A 21,441-nucleotide genomic window follows, 5' to 3' on the forward strand; every position below is an offset into this window, starting at 1 on the left:
TTTTTTTCTAAACAAGGAGAAACTATAACAAAAATTAGTTTCCCTCCAATTAATATTTTTTTCCATTTTAACTGCAGAAATTTAGCAAAAACATGGCTTTTGGAAAACATGGAATGCATAGCCAGCAACTTAGGGATAAAAGAAAAAGTTAGCCATTCTGCCCAACAGAATTCCAGCTTGCTGCAGGGTTGAGAGTCACTTAAGCACATTAGCTGGCACGTGTTTTCACAGAAAGGGCTAGCAGTAGGCTGCTGGCCCCTAATTGGTGTGATTTTAAGACAAATCACTGGGTGTAATAAACATACATTAACATGCCTGGTTAAAAAGTAGAATATGCGCTTCTGCAGCTGTAACAAGATATAGAGTCCATATAACCAAAAAAAGCATTGTTTACAAGAAGATTACATAGATCTACACTGATAAACCCCCAGAAAGGAGTAATACAAATACACTATAAATTCCACAGATACTGACGGTGCATGGGATGGGGTGCAGAGGTGCATGTGCCTGGAACACATAGTGGGATATCTTTCATAAAAGGATCTTCCTTCAAGAATCTGACAAAAGCTGTTCTAGGTACCTATGGATTCCAGTACCAGCAGAACATTTAGAGAATCAATGGTGATGGGAGAAGGAAGCTTATTTCCATGCCTTCCATAACACTTGGCTGGCTTAAGATTACCCTAAAGTTCCAGGTAACTAGAAAGCAAGGGCCAAAAGAAAAAGCACTATTTTCACTGTTTTCAAGGAACACTGGGGAATGTAATTGAAAATGGATTTTTGTGCTTTACACGTGTTCTAGAAAAATCCGATATGACCCCGTGTGTGTATATATATATATATATATATATATATATATATATATATACACACATACACACACACACACACATACATACATACATACATACACACACCCTTCTACTAAATGAGTGTAGGTATTCACATTGCCCCAAAGACTGCATCTATGAAGACTAAGAAAGAGGAAGATCATGGCTTCCTCAGGCTGTGAGCAGGATGGTATTTAATACTTACACACAGTTACATAGTAAAATTACTAGTCCATGCTAATGTTTTATTAGCTAGTCTAAACTCCTTCCACAGTATTTGTACTCAGCTTCCAGATAAAGCCCCTTGAAAAACCATTCCATTTTACAAAGAATGGACTTTTTTTTTTTTTTTGCATACTCATGCTGCTTTTCTTTCTGTACTCCAGACAGCAAGCTTGAGGGAAGAGGATGGCAGGTCTGCATTAAGACTTAACTTTTCTCATTTTGTCCTCTAGCAGTATACCCACAGTATATTCCCCCTCTACAGAGGCTTGCTATTCTGTTGCATGGCTGAATAGGCAAAACTTGCCTAGTCTACAATATAAAGAAAGTTTGGTGGGGAGTTTGAGAGCAGCAGATGGGGAGGGGAACTGAGTGTCAATGGACAGCTTTGTTTTGAGATATAGGTTTCATGTAATCTCTTATCACCTCCCTCCCCTATACCCTGGCAGACTTCACCACAATGCAAGGATTGGAGGGGATGAGGCAGCAGCTCCAGGTGCTATGGAGGATGCTGAATCTGGCCTCTGCATATCTAACACATACCATGTGCTAGTTAGCAAGTCACAAGTCTTGATTAGTAACAAGGCTGCTATTATGCAAATAAGGGAAAACATTTTTACCCCTTAACTTTAGAACTTTAAACAAATATAAAGAGAAAATCAGGCAGAGATGTTTAGGTTAAGGTCCTGATTAATAGTATAAGAGAATAGAAAAGAGGGAACACTGTAGGGGGAAGAGGCAAAAATAAAAGCAGGAGAAATTTACAACAGTGGGATTCTCCTGAGCAGCACTACAAAGGGAGAAGGGAGGGTATGTCCTATTTTGTTTACAAGAATAAGCTTTCCTTAATCTGGTTTGTAGTGTTTAAAGCAGATTGTAGTGTTACTACTTTAAGTGCTGCTCATGGGGCAAATTAGGGGTTCAACAGGCCAAGGGGCTACGTTTACGATACTCCCATCCCCTGCGTAACAACTGCACACACTATGCTGTAACAGAAAAGAGGAGCATACCACTATGGCAAGTGTCCACAAGCATCTCCGCCCATCAGAGATCTGAAGCATGGATAATCAACCCTCCCCCCAAAAATTGATGAGTTCCTTTTATAGTCTCTCTCAATGATCTTGTTTTGTAGTTCTTTGCTACTTGGGTTCACCTGATACTGTTATGCTATGTGGTCCCTTTATGAAGTCACCTGAAGGCACAACAATGACAGCTGTTCCACAGCTCATCCCAACATGTTACTGCTGGCATACTAGAAGAGGCAAATGGACAGCCACCTTCCTTTTTGCTTTAATAACTTGGAGGTGACACAGCAAGGAAGACTCAAGAGTGCTGTAGGGTATACAAAGGAATGGGGCAGGGGTAGAGGTAGATGTTGAAATTTTTCCTCACTGTAGGTATGCTGCACATCTTTCCTGTCTGTACAATCTTATAAGGAATGACACTTCACTATACTGAAAAGTGCAATCCTATGCCAAAGGAAGTACCTCAGTCAAACACCAGTACTTACTGGGCTCTGTAGGACCCTACCATCCCTCTTTGCACCATCCCAGTGCACTACAGGTATAGTTTATGCACTGCTTTCTGCTGGAGAAGAGGGCTAGTGTGTTATACCATGGAATGCAGGAAAAATATGGGAATCACCTCTTCGTCGTGTGGTAGATTTTGGGGCCCTGTTTGTATGAGGAGGGGTATGGAGGGGATGCTTCATTGAGGTAGTGGGACCAGCACCTCCACATAGTTGAGTGGGAAGAAGCCTGATTGGCCGTTGATCATGCCTTCGTACCAGTTTTCATCGATCTGATTGGTCAGAGTGATGATGTCTCCCTCTCTGAAGCCTAGCTCCCCATCATTTTCAGGCTCAAAGTCATACAGTGCTTTGCAGCAGGGCTGGTCCAGGGCTGAAAAAAGATAAAGCATAGGTCAGTTTGAGATCCTGGGTTCCTTCTCCTGCCACACACTTCACACCAGGTCAGTCACCACATTTTTTTTCCTTTCCTGAAGCTGAGGAAAGGATTTTCCACACCTGGTGTTGTGTCCCACAGCATGTGATCTTTCTGGGAAAATTGAGCTCTTTAGACTGTGTGCGCAAGACCCTGCCCATCAATGAAACTGATTTGCAGCAGGTCCTTCAGGGTGAAAGAAGTTGATAAACAGTACTGTTCTTTCTTCATGATACCACACTAAATAAGCAAATGCTAGTAATGGCATTGAAAAGCATGGGTGAGAAAGCAGAGTTGCTTACCTGTAACAGGTGTTCTCCAAAGGACAGCAGGATGTTAGTCCTCACACATGGGTAACATCAGATGGAGCCCTGATCAGGAACTTTGATCTCAAAGATTCTAGATCTTTCAAACATGCCCTACTGAGCATGGGCAGCTGTAATCATCACTCTGCCCCCAAGGCAGAGTCACTCAGTCCATGATATAACTAATACATGGAGAAACCAACTCCCAAGGGAGGCGGGTGAGTTTCGTGAGAACTAACATCCTGCTGTACTCAGAGAACACCTGTTATAGGTAAGCAACTCTTTCTGTGAGGACAAGCAGGATGGTAGTCCTCACATGGGTGATTCCCAAGCTATAGGCTATCTGTGCAGGACAAAGCAGGAAACCTCACAGTGCTGAAAGCACCACCTCTCATCCTTTTGCCTGTGAGGCAGCCAACCCACAAAGGGGTCTACGTGGGAAAACAGTTGGGTTCTATAAAGAGAAAACCATAGAAACGACTGACAAACAAAATGCCCATGCATAGCAGGGGGTGCTTAAAGCAGAGAAGAAAGAGTGACAGCAAGAAACATACTTCGCATCACGGAAAACATTACAAATATGATTTTGGATCAATAAACCCTGATGACAGTAGGTCTAGAACCTCCTGGATCCCAGAAAAAAATCTAGAGATGTAAACAAGAGAAGGACTCTTGGCCATAGAGGCAAAAACTCACAACAAAAACTTTTAAAAATATATCCGAAGCAAGAAACCTGTGAGGGTTGGACCGTTAGATGACCAAGGGGGTTAAAGGGGCTCTTAGGGAAGATAAGGCCATTGCAGAAAGACTAAATGAATTCTTTGCTTCTATGTTTACTAATGAGGATGTTGGGGAGATACCAGTTCCGGAGACGGTTTCCAAGGGTGATGAGTCATAGAAACTGAACCAAATCACTGTGAACCTGGAAGATGTAGTAGGCCAGATTGACAAACTAAAGAGTAGCAAATCACCTGGACCGGATTGTATGCACCCTAGGGTACTGAAGAAACTCAAAAATGAAATTTCTGATCTATTAGTTAAAATTTGTGATCTACCATTAAAATCATCCATTGTACCTGAAGACTGGAGGGGGGCCAATGTAACCCCAATATTTAAAGAGGGCACCAGGGGCGATCCGGGAAACTATAGACCTCAGACTGGTTTAAGTGCCGGGAAAAATAGTGGAAACTATTCTAAAGATCAAAATCGTAGAGCATATAGAAAGACATGGTTTAATGGAACACAGTCAACATGGATTTACCCTTGCCTAACAAATCTACTTCATTTTTTGAAGGGGTTAATAAGCATGGATAAAGGTGAATCGGTAGATGTAGTGTATTTGGATTTTCAAAAGGCATTTGACAAAGTCCCTCATGAGAGGCTTATAAGAAAACTAAAAAGTCATGGGATAGGAGGTGATGCCCTTTTGTAGATTACAAACTGGTTAAAAGACAGGAAACAGAGAGTAGGATTAAATGGTCAATTTTCTCAGTGGAAAATGGTAAAAACAGTGGAGTGCCTCAGGGTCTGTACTTGGACAGGTGCTTATATATATATATATATATATATAGATATATATATATATATAGATAAATGATCTGGAAAGGAATACGATGATGGAGAAATTACTTACCTGATAATTTCGTTTTCCTTAGTGTAAGACAGATGGACTCAGGACCAATGGGTATAGTGTACTCATCATAGCAGTTGGAGACGGAGCAGATTTCAATCTGGCGTCAGCCCCTAGTACATGCAGTAAGTGTACATGTAGTAACTGCAGGAAGTGCAGCTTTTCAGTATTCTCCTCGAAAAGCATTGTGGATATATGTGTGACTGACTAATTTAATTAACTTGATTAACTTTATAACTTGGATAAACTTTATAAATTGATTAACTTGGTAAATTTGGTCTGGTTGACTTGGCTATAGCTGGAGACCGCCAGGATACTCAACCGGAAGGCGTCGCCACCCGGATGGGTGGGTGTCCTAGGTGAATGAAAACATGGCTTACCCTCGAAACATTCGAAGATCTATACGCAACGGCAGCCAAGGGTGGGATGCTGAGTCCATCTGTCTACACAAAGGAAAACGAAATTATCAGGTAAGTAATTTCTCCATTTCCTAGCGTGTAGCAGTTGGACTCAGGACCAATGGGATGTATAAAAGCTACTCCCGAAGCGGGTGGGAGGCTGTCCGTGAGGGAGGCGTTGCAAATGCCGTGTCCTCCCGAGCCTGAACATCCAGGCGGTAGAACCTGGAGAAGGTGTGGATGGAGGACCATGTTGCTGTCCTGCAAATCTCGGCGGGCGACAGCATTCTGGTTTCTGCCCAGGACACTACCTGGGCTCTAGTAGAATGGGCCTTGACCTGTAGAGGCGGAGGCTTGCCTGCTTCTATGTAGGCCATCTTGATGACCTCCTTAATCCAGCGGGCTATGGTTGCCCGCGAGGCCGCTTCCCCTTGTCTCTTCCCGCTGTGAAGGACGAACAGGTGGTCCGTTTTTCTTACGAGTTCCGACATTTCCAGGTATCTGGATAGGAGTCTGCCGATGTTGAGGTGGCGTAGGCTATAAGCCTCTTCCGAATTATTCAACCCATCTGGCGATGGTAGCGAGATGGCTTGGTTAAGATGGAAGTGTGACACTACTTTGGGAAGGAACAAAGGGACTGTGCGTAGCTGGATGGTTCCCGGGGTGAGTCTGAGGAACGGTTCACAGCAGGACAGTGCTTGTGGCTCCGAGATGCGTCGGGCTGAACAAACTGCCAGTAAGAATGCTGTCTTGAAGGTTACAGGCGGAGTGACAGACTTCGGAGAGGCCGGAAGGAGTTTTCTGCTAGAAAATCCAAGACCAGGTTGAGATTCCAAAGAGGTACCGGCCACTTTAGTGGTGGGCGGATGTGTTTAACTCCTTTCAGGAAGCGTGAGACGCAATTCTGTCGCCCTCGCTCTTGGAGCCGTAGCATGACAATGCGGCTACCTGTACCTTGATGGAGTTGAGGAACAGACCCTTCTGTAGCCTATTCTGTAGGAATTCCAGGATCATGGGAACTTTAATTGAGCATGATATGATGTCGTGATCCTCGCACCAGGCTTCGAAAACTCTCCAGATCCTTATGTACGTTAAAGATGTGGAGAACTTGCATGCTCAGAGTAGGGTGTCGATTACAGCCCCCGAGTACCCGCTCTTTCTCAGGTGAGCCCTCTTGATGGCCAGGCCGTAAGAGAGAATTGAGCTGGATCCTCGTGGAGGATCGGTCCTTGTTGAAGCAGGTCTCTGTGTGGAGGCAGTGGCAGAGGGTTCCCTGCTAATAGTCTTCTCATGTCTGCGTACCACGGTCTTCTTGGCCAGTCCAGGGCCACCAGAAGTACTAGTCCCCTGTGAAGCTGTATCTTGTGAATGATTGCGCCCAATAGGGGCCACGGCGGGAAGGCATATAATAGGGTCCCCTGTGGACAGGTCTGCACCAGGACATCGATCCCCTGGGACTGAGGTTCCCGCCTGCAGCTGAAGTACTTGGGTGTTGGACCGGCTTGCCAGGAGGTCCATGTCTGGTGTCCCCCACCGGTTCACTATCATTTGGAACGCCGCGAGCGACAGCTTCCATTCTCCTGGGTCTAGACTTTCTCTGTTGAGGTAGTCCGCCGTGATGTTGTCTTTCCCGGCGATGTGGGTGGCTGAGATATCCTGGAGGTTTACTTCCGCCCACGACATTAGGGGGTCGATTTCCAGAGACACCTGTTGGCTTCTGGTTCCCCCCTGACGGTTGATGTAGGCCACTGTCGTGGCGTTGTCCGACATTACTCTGACCGCTTTGCCTCGGAGCCTGTGAGCGCATCTTAGGCAGGCAAGTCTGACCACCCACGCTTCTAGGTGGTTGTTGTTCCATCCCGACTCTTCTGCATTCCACTGCCCTTGGGCGGTTAACTCCTCGCAGTGTGCTCCCCATCCGCGTAGGCTGGAGTCTGTGGTGAGCAGGGTCCAGGTTGGTGAAGATAGCCTCGTCCCCTAGTTCAGGTGGCTGCCTTGCAGCCACCACCGTAACTGGGTCCGAACTCTGCATGGGAGTGATAGACGGACGGCGTAGTTCCGGATTCCATCGTGTCAGAAGTGAGCGCTGTAGGGGTCTCATGTGAGCTCGTGCCCATGGCACTACTTACAAGGTGGATGCCATCAGACTGAGGACTTGTAGGTAATCCCAAGCTGTGGGGCGAACCGCCCCACAGCTTGGGAACCGCCAAGCAGGGCTTGTAACCGGTTCCTCAGTTTTGATCTCCTTGTGGAGGTCAGGCTGAACTTGTCCTCTTTGGTGTTGAATCAGACTCCTAGGTATTCTAGCGACTGTGTGGGTTGCAAACAACTCTTGTTTGTGTTGACCACCCATCCGAGGCTCTCCAGTAGAGATTTGACTCTGTTGGTTGCTTGGTGACATTCCTCTGGCGATTTCACCCTGATCAGCCAATCGTCTAGTTAAGGGTGTACGAGGATTCCTTCCTTCCTCAGTGTTGCCGCCACCACCACTATGATCTTGGTGAACGTCCGGGGTGCTGTGGCTAACTCGAAGGGTAGTGCCTAGAACGGGTAGTGACGGTCCAGGATTTTGAAGCGTAGGAAGCACTGATGTTCTTGATGAATCGGGATGTGGAGGTAGGCCTCCGACAGATCCAGGGATGTGAGGAACTCTCCCGGTTGTATCGCCCTTATTACGGAGCGTAGGGTTTCCATGCGAAAGCGGGGGATCCTCAGGTGGCGGTTGACCGACTTGAGGTCCAGGATGGGCCTGAACATCCCCTCTTTCTTGGGGATGATAGAATAAATGGAATAGTGCCCAGTATTTATTTCTTGTGGAGGCACTGGGGTTATGGCCTCCAGGGTCAGTAGTTTCCACTGCCACCCTCTTGGAGGGGTCATGGCAGGGGGATTCCACGAACTTGTCTGGGGGAGGGGGTGTCGTAGGAAATACAGGTAGTATCCCTCTCGAATGATTGATAGGACCCACTTGTCCGAAGTTATCTCAACCCATCTGTGGTAGAATAGGGCTAGTCTGCCCCCTATGGCTTCTTCCCTTGGATGGGTCGGCTGAATCTCATTGTGGGGTGCGGCTGGGGCCTGGACCCGAGCTGGTTCCCCTCTTGCTGTACTTGTTCCGGAAAGGACTGGTTTCTGCCCGTAGGGCGGGGCACTTGGTAGTTGCTTCTATATGGATTGAAGCGCTGTGAACTTCTGTCCCTGGACGATCGGGGGAAAGGTCACTGGTTTTTCTTATTCATGTCCTCCGGTAGTCGCGGTAATGGGGACTCGCCCCACTTGTTAGCCAGTTTCTCTAGTTCGCTGCCGAACAGTAGGGATCTTTGAAGGGCATCCTTGTGAGACGCGTTTTGGAAGATGCGTCGGCAGACCAGTTTTGGAGCCAGAGTTTTCTCCTGGCAGCCACAGCTGATAACACTCCTCTGGCTGCTGTGCGCACAAGGTCGGAAGCAGCGTCCGCAAGGAATGACACTGCTGGTTCCATGGCCTCCCCAGGGGTGTTGTTCCTGGTCTGAGATAGGCAGGTACGTGTCACTATGGTGCAGCAGGCCGCTGTTTCTAGAGACATAGCAGCGACGTCAAAGGACTGTTTAAGGATGGATTCCAGACGCCGGTCCTGAGCATCCTTGAGCGCTGCTCCTCCCTCCACTGGGATAGTAGTGCGCGTCGAGATCGCGCAGACCATAGCATCCACTTTTGGGCATGTCAGAAGGTCCTTGGCCGCCGGGTCCAGGGGGTACATGGCTGTCATAGCTCGTCCCCCTTTGAATGTGGACTCTGGAGCACTCCATTCCAGGTCTATTAGCTGCTGGGCAGCTTGTAAGAGAGGGAAGTGGGTTCGCCTTAGGCTTCCCCGAAGCGCCTGCGTCCGGGATAGCGAGCTCCTTCAGACTGTGGGTGACCAGGTCTGGGAGCTCGTCCTTGGTGAAGAAGTGTCTCATGGTTCGGTGAGGTTCTGTCCCCGGGGGGAGTTCCCCTTCCTCTAGGAGTTCTGTTTCTTCTTCAGAGTTGTCCGTGTCCCCATAGGTGGGATGTCTGGGCGGTGGAAACATTTGTCTAGGCCTAGAGAGCCCTGTGGCATAAGGGTCTTCTGGTGGAGACTGTGGCTGTCTAGCCAGAGGCTCCATCTGCATATGGACAAAGGTGTATAGACCTTTGAAGAATTCCACCCATGAGATGGGTCAAAGCTAAGGGGCATTGAGTCCCTGGGGGTCCCCATCTGAGGGGGTATCCCGCTGGAATTTGCTAGGTCCGGGGTACTCACTGAGGAGCTAGTACTTGGTCCTGGGTGGGACTGGCCCTGGCCTGGATCTCCCAGGACCTCGTCGCACTGGGCGCACAGGGCGTTGGCCTCTTCGCTTTGTGCGGCTCCAATATGGCATGCTGGGCAAAGGCCTTGAGCTCTGTTCCCAGTGGTGCTATGGCTGTAGGCGCTAAACCCCTCTTTTTATGCGCTCCGGCGCGTCTAAGATGTGTGTGCGGGTTGTGCGTCTAAGTCGTATATATGCGCTCAGGCCAATAGGCGCGCGAGGCGCGTATAACTTATGCGCGCGGCCCTTGTGCGTGTATTTTATGTGCACATGTACCTTGTGCGCACATGTATTTTGTGCGCCCGGATCGAGACGGCAGACAGAGCGGCGAATAGGGTCAATATGTCGACGGCGACCACGTGGGCAATATGGGGACCACTTCGGAGGATCTCCACGTGGGATGACCCTTGAAACTAACCGGAGCCTGGCCCTGCTAGGGCAGATCAACCCGGTGGCACAGGTCCCGGCCGGCGATCTGTGCGACTCCTCAAACCTCTGAGACCGGAGTCTATGCTGAAGATTTCTACCTTACCTTGTCTTCGGCGCTTCCCGGTTTCGTCCCGGGCAGTCTCCGGCTGCGGAGGGAGAGGGCAAATACGTTCACCGCCGCGCTCGAGGGTGCACCCGCTGCCTCTCAGCCATGCCCGAGATTGGGGGCTAGGTCCTCGCCGCGATTTGGCCGCCGGACCGAGGCTCACCTCCGAGGGACCATGGAAATCACCTCGGGAATTCTCAACTGGGGGAGGGACCCGAGGGTATCACTGCAGGAGAGCGGGGCTCGTCTTCGAGTAAGTTTTCTTCCAAATTTGGGTTTTCTCCGTTAAATTTTGATCTAATGCTGTGAGAGCGTGCAGATAGTCCCTAACTGCTATAGAGACGGAAAATACTGAAGAGCTGCACTTCCTGCAGGGGTATATGTACTAGGGGCTGACGTCAGATTGAAACCTGATCCGTCTCCAACTGCTATGACGAGTACACTATACCCATTGGTCCTGAGTCCATCTGCTACACGCTAGGAAAGTGAGGTTATCAAATTTGCGGATGATACAAAATTATTCAGAGTAGTTAAGTCACAAGCGGATTGTGATACATTACAGGAGGACCTTGCAAGACTGGAAGATTGGGCATCCAAATGGCAGATGAAATTTAATGTGGACAAGTGTAACCCTTGCTGTAGTTACACAATGTTAGGTTCCATATTAGGAGCTACCACCCAGGAAAAAGATCTAGGCATCCTAGTGGATAATACTTTGAAATAGTCGGCTCAGTGTGCTGAGGCAGTCAAAACAGCAAACAGAATGTTAGGAATTATTAGGAACGGAATGGTGAATAAAACAGAAAATGTCAATGCCTCTGTATCGCTCCATGGTGAGACCCCACCTTGAATACTATGTACAATTCTGGTCGCTGCATCACAAAAAAGATATAGTTGCGATGGAGAAGGTACAGAGAAGGGCAACCAAAATGATAAATGGGATGGAAAAGCTCCCATATGAGTAAAGGTTGAAGAGGTTAGGGCTGTTCAGCTTAGAGAAGAGATGGCTGAGGGGGGGGGATATGATAGAGGTCTTTAAGATCATGAGAGGTCTTGAATGAGTAGATGTGAATCGGTTATTTACACTTTTGGATAATAGAAGGACTAGGGGGCATTCCATGAAGTTAGCAAGTAGCACATTTAAGACTAATCGGAGAAAGCAAAATTGCTTACCTTGTAATAGGTGTTTTCCCAGGACAGCAGGATGTACTCCTCACATATGGGTGATGTCACTGACGGAGCCCTACTGCGGGAAAACTTTCTGTCAAAGTTTCTAGAAACGTTTGACTGGCACTGTGAGGCCACTGAGCATGCCCAGCATGCCATGATATTCTCTGCCACAGGGGTCTCTCTTCAGTCTCGTATGTAGCAATAAGCTTTAGCAAAAATAAATTAATAAAAGGTAACATACCCAACTCCACGGGATGGCGGGTGGGTTTCGTGAGGACTACATCCTGCTGTCCTGGGATAACACCTATTACAAGGTAAGCAATTTTGCTTTATCCCAGGACAAGCAGGATGCTAGTCCTCACATATGGGCGATTAGCAAGCTAGAGGCTGAGTCATTTTGTAGTGAAGCAACATTGAAGTATTTTTGTTGAAAATGAGACAGCCAAAATCACAGCAGGTTGGATGTAGAAGGAGTTGGGATTAAACTGGAAACAAGTTCTTTAAGACAGATTGTCCATAGGCTGAATCTTGTCGTCCTTCTTTGTCCAAACAGTAATGAGCTGCAAAAGTGTGAAGAGAGCTCCATGTTACAGCTTTACATATGTCAAGAACTGGCACTGAACGATAGTGTGCTACTGAGGTTGACATTGCTCTTACTGAATGTGCCTTTACTTGCCCTTGGAGAGGAAGGCCTGCTTTTTCATAGCAAAACTGTATGCAATCTGCTAACCAGTTAGATAGAGTATGTTTACCCACTACGTTATCTGGTTTGTTTGGATAGCAAATGTTGCTTACCTGATGTAACAGGTGTTCTCACAGGACAGCAGGATGTTAGTCCTCACAAATGGGCGACATCGAGGATGGAGCCCCAACCACGGAAAACTTCTGTCAAAGTTTCAGGAACTTTGACTGGCCCCTACTGGGCATGCCCAGCACGGCACCAACCCTGCAGCCAGCAGGGGTCTCCCTTCAGTCTTGTTTTCAAAGCTACAGGCAGTGCCGAAAAGATAAAATAAAAACAAACCCAACACCGCAGGGGTGGCGGGCGGGTTTCGTGAGGACTAACATCCTGCTGTCCTGTGAGAACACCTGTTACATCAGGTAAGCAACATTTGCTTTCTCACAGGACAAGCAGGATGGTTGTCCTCACAAATGGGTGAGTACCGAGCTGAGGATGTCCTGACTTGCACCAAATGTACCCAACGGCGTGCAACAGGCACAACAACTGGGGAGGAATTTCGTAAGGGTGTTGGTACATCAAGTTGGAAAAAGGTTACGCAAGACAGATTGGCCGAAGATGGAATCTTGTCTTCCAGCTTTATCCAAACAATAGTGGGCTGCAAAGGTATGGAGGGAACTCCAGGTTGCAGCTTTGCAGATGTCAGGAAGCGGCACCGATCGAAGGTGTGCTACTGAAGTCGCCATGGCCCTCACAGAGTGTGCCTTAACACGGTCTTGGAAAGGAATGCCAGCTTGCTGATAGCAGAAGGAAATGCAGTCCGCCAACCAGGAGGAAAGAGCTTGCTTACCCACAGGTTGTCCTAACTTGTTAGGATGGAAAGAGACGAATACTTGAGTGCTCTTCCTGTGAGAAACTGTATGGTCTAGATAAAAAGCTAGAGCTCGTTTACAGTCTAGGGTAATCAGAGTCTGTTCCCCTGAGTTGGAGTGGGGCCTGGGAAAGAAGATAGGTAGTATGATGGATTGATTGATATGAAACTCCGAAACTACCTTAGGTAAAAAATTAGGGTGAGTGCGGAGTACCGCCCGGTCCTGCAGGAGTTTAGTGTAAGGCGGATAGGTAACTAGGGCCTGTAATTCACTAACCCTGCGAGCTGAAGTGATAGCCAAAAGGAATAACACTTTCCATGTGAGATATTTTAGGTCACAGGAGTGCAGAGGTTCGAAAGGTGGTTTCATTAGGCGACCAAGAACCAGATTAAGGTCCCAAGATGGGGCCGGAGGGCGTAAAGGTGGCTTCAAATGGAGCAAGCTTTAAGAAAACGGGTTACCAGGGGTTGTACTGAGATAGGGACATCCCCGATACCTTTATGAAAGGCGGCTACCGCACTAACATGCATTCTAATGGAAGAGGTTTTTAGACCTGATTCTGATAGATGCCATAAATAGTCCAAGAATTTAGAGATTGGACAGGAAAGGGGATCAAGGGACTGAGAAGTGCACCATGATGTGTACCGTTTCCATTTGTATGAGTAAGATTTTCTTGTGGAAGGCTTTCGTGAAGCGATCAGGACACGAGAAACTGAATCCGAAAGGTTAAATGGCTGAAGGACTAACCTTTCAACATCCATGCCGTCAGTGACAAGGCTTGGAGGTTGGGATGGAGGAGGCATCCGTCGTTTTGAGTGAGCAGATGCGGGTCCGTTCCCAGAGGAATGTGTCTGCGGATGGAGAGATCCTGTAGTATGGGAAACCACACTTGGCGTGGCCAGTGCGGTGCTATCAGGATCATAGTTCCTCTGTCCTGACGCAGCTTCACGAGAGTCGTCGACAGAAGAGGAAATGGAGGGAATGCATAAAGCAGACCGGTTGTCCACGTGAGGGAGAACGCATCCCTCGGCCGAGAGTGCTGGCTCCGAATGAGAGAGCAGTAATTGTCCACTTTGTGGTTCTGAGGGGACGCAAAGAGGTCTATGTGGGGATAACCCCACTTGTGAAATAGAGAGGTCGCCACCAAGGGATTGAGTGACCACTCGTGTGGTTGGAAGACACGGCTCAGCTGGTCTGCCAATACATTGTCCACTCCCGGGAGGTAGGTGGCTCTGAGGTACATGGAGCGGGAGAGGGCTTCCGCCCAAATCTGCGCAGCTTCCTGACACAGAAGGAAGGAGCCTGTGCCTCCCTGCTTGTTTATGTACCACATGGCCACCTGGTTGTCTGTTTGAATTAAGATTGCGTGGTTCGATAGGCAATCTTGAAAGGTCCTGAGAGCATAGCGGATTGCTCGCAGCTCCAGGAAATTTATCTGGTGTTTGGCTTCCTCTAGTGACCAGTATCCTTGAGTTTGCAGATTGTGTAGATGGGCTCCCCACCCAATGTTGGAAGCGTCGGTGGTGAGGATTATCTGGGGATCTGGTGGAAGAAAGGACAAGCCCTGTAGGAGGTTGCATTGATTTGTCCACCAGGCAAGAGACAGATGGAGTGCATCGGTGATTGTAACAATGGAGGACAGAGGCTGAAGAGTTTGAGTCCATTGTAGTCGTAGAGTCCATTGTGTGACTCTCATGGCCAGACGGGCCATGGGAGTTACTTGAACTGAGGAGGCCATATGTCCTAGTAGAATGAGGAATTGGCGAGCTGTGGCTGTGTGTTGAGACCGCAGCTGGCGAGCTAGGGACACCAGAGTCTTGGCCCGTTGATGAGGGAGGAAGGCTTTTGTTTGTAAGGTGTCCAAGTCTGCCCCAATGAAAGATAAGGTCTGAGATGGGACCAAGTAGGATTTCTCGTAATTGATAAGAAATCCTAGAGAGAGCAAAGTATGAATTGTTAGTGTCAGGGAGGACCAAGCTATTTGCTGGGTTGGGGCCCTGATTAACCAATCGTCCAGGTAGGGGTAGACGTGGACACCTTCCTTCCTGAGGAATGCTGCTACCACCACGAGGCATTTGGTAAAGACTCGTGGTGCGGACGCCAGGCAGAAAGGTAGTACTCTGTATTGGTAGTGGTTTCGGCCTACTAGAAAACGCAGGTATTTGTGATGAGATTCTGTGATCGCAATGTGGGTATATGCGTCTTTCAGGTCTAGAGAGCATAGCCAATCCCCTCTTTGCAGTAGAGGGAGCAGCGAGCCCAGGGTTACCATCTTGAACTTCTCCTTGGAAAAGTACTTGTTGAGGGCCCATAGGTCTAGGATTGGACGAAGTCCTCCTGACTTTTTTGGTATCAGGAAGTACCTGGAATAGAACCCGAGTCCTTGTTGTAAGGGAGGAACGGGTTCTATAGCGTTTGACTGTAGGAGAAGAGAAACTTCCTGCTCTAAAAGAACAGAGTGATCGGTGAGTCTCCACGCCTGCAAAGGTGGGGAGTCGGCAGGAAGGGATAGGAAGTTGAGGTGGTAACCCTGTGCAATGATTGCTATCACCCATTGATCTGTGGTGATTTGATGCCACTTTTCTAGGAAGTGGCACAGCCGTCCTCCTACCGGTATAGCTGGAAGAGGGGTTTGGCAACTGCTCTCTAAGTGAAAGTCAAAAACCCGCCGCAGGGCCCGGTTGTGGAGCTGCTGCAGGCTTTTGCTTACGAGTCTGGCGAGGCTGAGTCTTATGGTAAGACCGTGCAGGCCTAGGCTTGGTTGATGGGGGATAATACTTTCGTGGCCTAAAGAAAGACTTCTTGGAGTCCTTTCTAAAGGGCTGTTTAGAAGGCAAGTCAGGAGGAATGGATGAGAGCTGTTTAAGTGTCTCATGATGATCCTTCAATTCAGCAACAATTTGTTGAATTTGCTCACCAAACAAATTATCCCCTAGGCAGGGTAAATCAAAGAGCCTGTCCTGAGCTTCTGGACGAAGGTCAGATGATTTAAGCCAAGCCCAACATCTGGCAGAGATGGCCGTGGCAGAAATTCTAGTGGAAGCATCAAAGATGTCATAGGCTGTTCGTATTTCATACTTCCCAGCTTCAAACCCTTTATTTAGAAGGGATTGAAGCTGTGCCTGGAACTGTTCAGGCAAGGCATCAGTGTATTCCTGCATCTGTTTCAGGATGACCCTATTATATTGAGTCATATAAAGTTGATAAGAAGCTATTCTGGAAATCAGCATAGCTCCATGATATACCTTCCTACCTATACTATCTAGGAATTTGTTTTCCTTAGTAGGAGGTATGGAAGAGTGTGGCTTTAGTCGCTTAGCTTTCTTTTGAGCTGATTCTACGACTACAGAATGATGGTCTAACTGAGGTTTTTGAAAACCAGGTGCTGACTGTACAAGATATGTAGAGTCAGCTTTTTTGTTGACTGGGGAAACAGATCCGGGAGATTCCCAATTCTTTTTAAGAAGGTCTAGAAAAACCTGATGAATGGGAATAGAAGTGATGACTTTCGGGGCATCCAAAAATTGGAGCAATTCCATCATCTGGTGCCTGTCATCTTGTTCAGATTGAAGTTGGAATGGGACCAACTCTGACATTTCCTTCACAAAATTTATGAAAGAGAGGTCCTCAGGAGGAGAACGCTTTCTACTCTCCGCAGGAGAGGGCGGTGAAGGCAAATCATCGGTGTCAGTAGAGGTATCATCACCCCAAGTATCATAGGGATCTGGATGATGACCTGCAGGACCTCGAGGGGGCTGAACACCTGAAGGCCCAGGTTGAGGTTCCGAAATATTGGTTGGAATCACCGGGGGCATTGAGAAAATCCTCAATGGAATCGGTGCCGGTGTAGGCATCGAGAGAACCGGTGTCGGTCTCGATGGAATCGGTGTCGGCATCGGAAACCTCGGTGGAGCAGAGGTGCGTATCGCCCCCGAAGAAGAAATCTGTGGCGAGGGACGACCTGGCATCGATTGAACAATTCCCAAAGGGGGAATTCGATACGGTGTTTCTCCACCTGATGATAAACCTGTCGGTGACAGCGGTCTTACCGGTGTCGGTGACTCAGGTATCACCGGTGGAAGGGCTGTCATGAGCGCCTCCATCCGGTGTAGCAGCGGTGCCAGTGCTGCTGCAATCGGCTCGGTGACCGGTTCCACTCTCGGTGCCGGAGGAGTCTGGAACCGTAGCATCGCCTTGTCGATGGCCTCCTGGACCAGCCGGTCCAGTTCTGCCCGGAGACCAGGGGTAACAAGACCCGGCTCGACGGGAGACGGAGGCTGAGGCTGAGCCGGAGGGACCACCGTCACCGGTGGGATCGCGGCTCCCAAACCCCGAGGAGGTGAGGGTTGCCTCGGTGCCTGCGAAACAGTAGTGGACGGTGCCACTTCTGATCGAGACTTTTTTGGTGGTGGCTCGGTCGGTGCTGAGGTCGATGACGTCGATTCCTCGACAGGCCGAGACTTATGACGTCAATGGCGATGTTTTTCTTTCCGATCCCCTCGATCATCAGGGGAAGGAACGGGAGTCGATGGCCGCGAAGTCATCGATGGCGGACGGTCACCGAAGGGTTGTCGATGATGAGACCTCGACGGTGCCGGTTCCGATGACGTCGATGCAATCGATGGCGTTGGGGTACGAGCTTGGAAGAGGAGCCCCATCTTCTCCATTCTGGCTTTGCGACCCTTTGGTGTCATTAGGGCACATTTGGTGCAAGTCAGAACATCATGCTCACTCCCTAAACACAAAACACAGACTCCATGAGGGTCTGTGATTGACATAGTTCGGGTACAGTCCGGACACCGACGGAACCCCGACGCCATGGCGAAAGGCCAAAAATTTAGCCGCGGGACTGTCGAATGCCAACGGGCCTCAAGGGCCAAACTCGACGGAAGTCGACCAAACGACGGCAAAAACTTACCGAAGTTCCGCGGACCGAAAAATTTGTTGAAGGGAGACCCCTGAGGGGCAAATTTTTCTTCAGAATTATTCAAAATTCCTGTCAGGAACGTGGTTAAGAGCTCTTCTACCGCGTGCCTACTGCTGCGCGGAAAAAAGAAGACTGAAAGGAGACCCCTGCTGGCTGCAGGGTTGGTGCCGTGCTGGGCATGCCCAGTAGGGGCCAGTCAAAGTTCCTGAAACTTTGACAGAAGTTTTCCGTTGTTGGGGCTCCATCCTCGATGTCACCCATTTGTGAAGACAACCATCCTGCTTGTCCTGTGAGAACATGGAATAGACTTAGTTTTTGGGTACTTGCCAGGTTCTTATGGCCTGGATTGGAAACTGTTGGAAACAGGATGCTGGGCTTGATGGACCCTTGGTCTGACCCAGTATGGCATGTTCTTATCTAAGCAAAAACAAAAAGACACTGTAAATTATTTCTCCATGCTGTGGACAACCAACTATAATGTGAAAATTAATAAGATTAATGAGATGAAACCGCATCAGCAAGCCAGACAACGGCAGTGTTTCAACTTGCCGTCTGGACCACTCGTCATTTGCAGTGTGATCTTTTCAAAGTCCGAGCGACTTAAGTCATAAGAATGTTCATTCAAAAAATCATATATCAATCATCTGTTCCCCGAAGTAAAGTTGAAGAATTAAACCCGACAACGGCCGGTGTTTCGCGATATCACAATCGCTCCTTCAGGAGTAAATTTCTAGAAGTATATTTTCAGGACAGATGCTATTAATTCAAAAAGAATAGAAGTCAAATGTATTGATTCCACAAGATAAGATAAATACTTAACTCAAGATGTCACAGCGGCACCAACCTTCATCCTGGACGCAAACGTCTCAAACGCGATTCTGATATGAACGGGACAGAGAACGACCTGAACTACTTTTGAAAGTGATGACGTATAGCGTACCTACGTGCTGACGTGTCGTTGCTATGTTAGCATGTAAACATTTGTGCATTTATAAGAACACTTGTAATTCTAATGTCAAATTCAAACCTGCAGGTTGCACGGTCCCGAGCCGATGAATCCAGCGTTGTTCTGCATGCAATAAACGAGTGTTAAAGTCCCCTCCTCTCCAATTATGGGATAGTTGTTCGAGAACACAAACTTTTAAATCATCAAAAGTGTGTTGAAATTCCACGCAGTGAGATGTCAATGGGGCTGTAAGCCGGCCCGTGGAAATGCAGGACCGATGTTCAATGAGTCGAGTTTTAAGTGCCCGTTGAGTCTTTCCTATGTACCAAAAGTTACAAGGGCACTGTATGAGATAGATTAACCCTGTTGAACGACAATCTGTGAAATTTCTTAGAACAAAAGTAAAATCAATTCTTGCAAAATGTAAGGAGGACATATCAATCATTACATGGCAGACTGTACATGCACCACAAGATGTATGTGCTCCTATATTAGTAGAAGACTGAGTCACCGAAGAGTCAGAGTGTACCAAAAAATCTTTAAAATTGGAACTCCATGTGAATGCAAACCTTGGAAAATCTTGAAATTCATTGTGGATCTGTAACATATGCCAATTGTGATGAATAATACGCTTCATAGTCTGAGTCATAGATGAGAAAGGCAAAACACAAGTCAAAATGTCCATAGAGCATGGCAAAAATAACCAATCTCTATTGGTGAATTTTGCTCGAGTGAAAGCACGTTTGACACACCGCAAGGGGTAACCTCTCTTAATGAACCGGTCTGTCAATGAAACTGCTTGATGACGGAATTCTTCTGTCGATGTGCACAGTCTTCTTAACCTAAAAAATTGGCTCACTGGAAGATTTTCTTTCAGAGAACATGGATGTGCACTAGTGAAATGCAAAAAGGTATTAGATGAAACTGCTTTTCTATAAATCATAGTGTCAAAACCATGGGATTTTTTGAAAATCTTAATATCCAAAAAATGAATATGTGTAGTGCTGGTATCAGAGGTGAAATGAAGATGGGAATTCCGACCATTCAGCCAACTTAAAAAATCTTGAAAATGGGAGATGGGACCATTCCAGAACAATAGTATGTCATCTATATATCTTTACTCAAAATAATGATCCAGATTATACCAGACACTTGTGTACTCAACAAAAAATATGAATAGTCTGGCTGGAAATGGATTGTATATGTTTGAACTGGGGAAACCTCATAAAGTGCCTAAATTGGGCTATATGGATATGCCCAATGGCTACTAACGAGACTCTAGCTCCAACTTAGTGGTTGTTAGAGAAAAGTTATTTATAATCATTGGAAAACCCCAGAATGTACAAGTTGCTCAATCTATTATTCTGATGGCTAACTTGATAGTCCAGTGTGAGTCAGCTGTGGTGGTATACAAAAATTAAATGTTATACCATAAAAGACTCACATTTATGACGCCAAGATATTGTATACATAACTTCATGCAATAAGTATTGTAATCCCGACAGTGCAGTGTTTCGAGTAAATCCTCTTCATCAGGGAGTGACTCTTAAGCATGGAATATACCTCTATGACTCAGCTGTGAAAATGTGCTCTTTAGGTGATGGCAAAATTTGCTCCTTCACATTGAGTGCTGTGCTGACGCTGAAAATGTCACAGTGATTATATCTTCTTGGTCAGAGTGCTTTTTCTCTCTTAGAATGCGCGATGTATTCATACCGCTGCTTTGGCACTGTCAGTGCACTGTCAGTGCTGCTTTGGCACTGTCAGTGCACTGTCAGCACTGTCAGTGCTGCTTTGGCACTGTCAGTGCACTGTCAGCACTGTCAGTGCCGCTTTGGCACTGTCAGTGCACTGTCAGCACTGTCAGTGCCGCTTTGGCACTGTCAGTGCCAAAGCAGCGGTATGAATACATTGCGCATTCTAAGAGAGAAAAAGCACTCTGACCAAGAAGATATAATCACTGCGACATTTTCAGCATCAGCACAGCACTCAATGTGAAGGAGCAAATTTTGCCATCACCTAAAGAGCACATTTTCACAGCTGAGTCATAAAGGTATATTCCATGCTTAAGAGTCACTCCCTGATGAAGAGGATTTACTCGAAACACTGCACTGTCGGGATTACAATACTTATTGCATGAAGTTATGTATACAATATCTTGGCGTCATAACTGTGAGTCTTTTATGGTATAACATTTAATTTTTGTATACCACCACAGCTGACTCACACTGGACTATCAAGTTAGCCATCAGAATAATAGATTGAGCAACTTGTACATTCTGGGGTTTTCCAATGATTATAAATAACTTTTCTCTAACAACCACTAAGTTGGAGCTAGAGTCTCGTTAGTAGCCATTGGGCATATCCATATAGCCCAATTTAGGCACTTTATGAGGTTTCCCCAGTTCAAACATATACAATCCATTTCCAGCCAGACTATTAATATTTTTTATCTATATATCTTTTCCATGCTTTTATATATTGATTAAAAGGATTGTTGTTATATATCCAGTTGTCTTCAAAAACAGCCATATATAGATTAGCCAAATCTGGTGCCATAGTGGCACCCATGGCAGTGCCACAAATTTGTTGATAAAAAACTCTTTCAAACACAAAGAAATTTTTTGTCAAAGCAATATCTAATAATGCAGACAAAAAAGTAGAGGGGATCCTATGC

At 47.1% G+C, this 21,441-nt stretch overlaps 1 protein-coding gene across 3 annotated transcripts in view; it reads right to left on the reverse strand.

Annotated features, from left to right (window-relative positions):
- Positions 1-1,118: 1,118 nt before the first annotated feature.
- Positions 1,119-21,441, reverse strand: part of SH3GL1 (SH3 domain containing GRB2 like 1, endophilin A2) — a 247,787-nt gene continuing 227,464 nt past the window's right edge. For all 3 annotated transcript variants that reach the window (XM_029614521.1, XM_029614522.1, XM_029614523.1), the window contains one exon: positions 1,119-2,953. In XM_029614521.1, coding sequence (XP_029470381.1) covers positions 2,760-2,953 — 194 coding nt within the window. In that variant the 3' untranslated portion in view covers positions 1,119-2,759. The remainder of the gene's footprint in view (positions 2,954-21,441) is intronic.

Source organism: Rhinatrema bivittatum, chromosome 8 (genome assembly GCF_901001135.1).
Source record: "Rhinatrema bivittatum chromosome 8, aRhiBiv1.1, whole genome shotgun sequence".
Taxonomy (NCBI): domain Eukaryota; kingdom Metazoa; phylum Chordata; class Amphibia; order Gymnophiona; family Rhinatrematidae; genus Rhinatrema; species Rhinatrema bivittatum.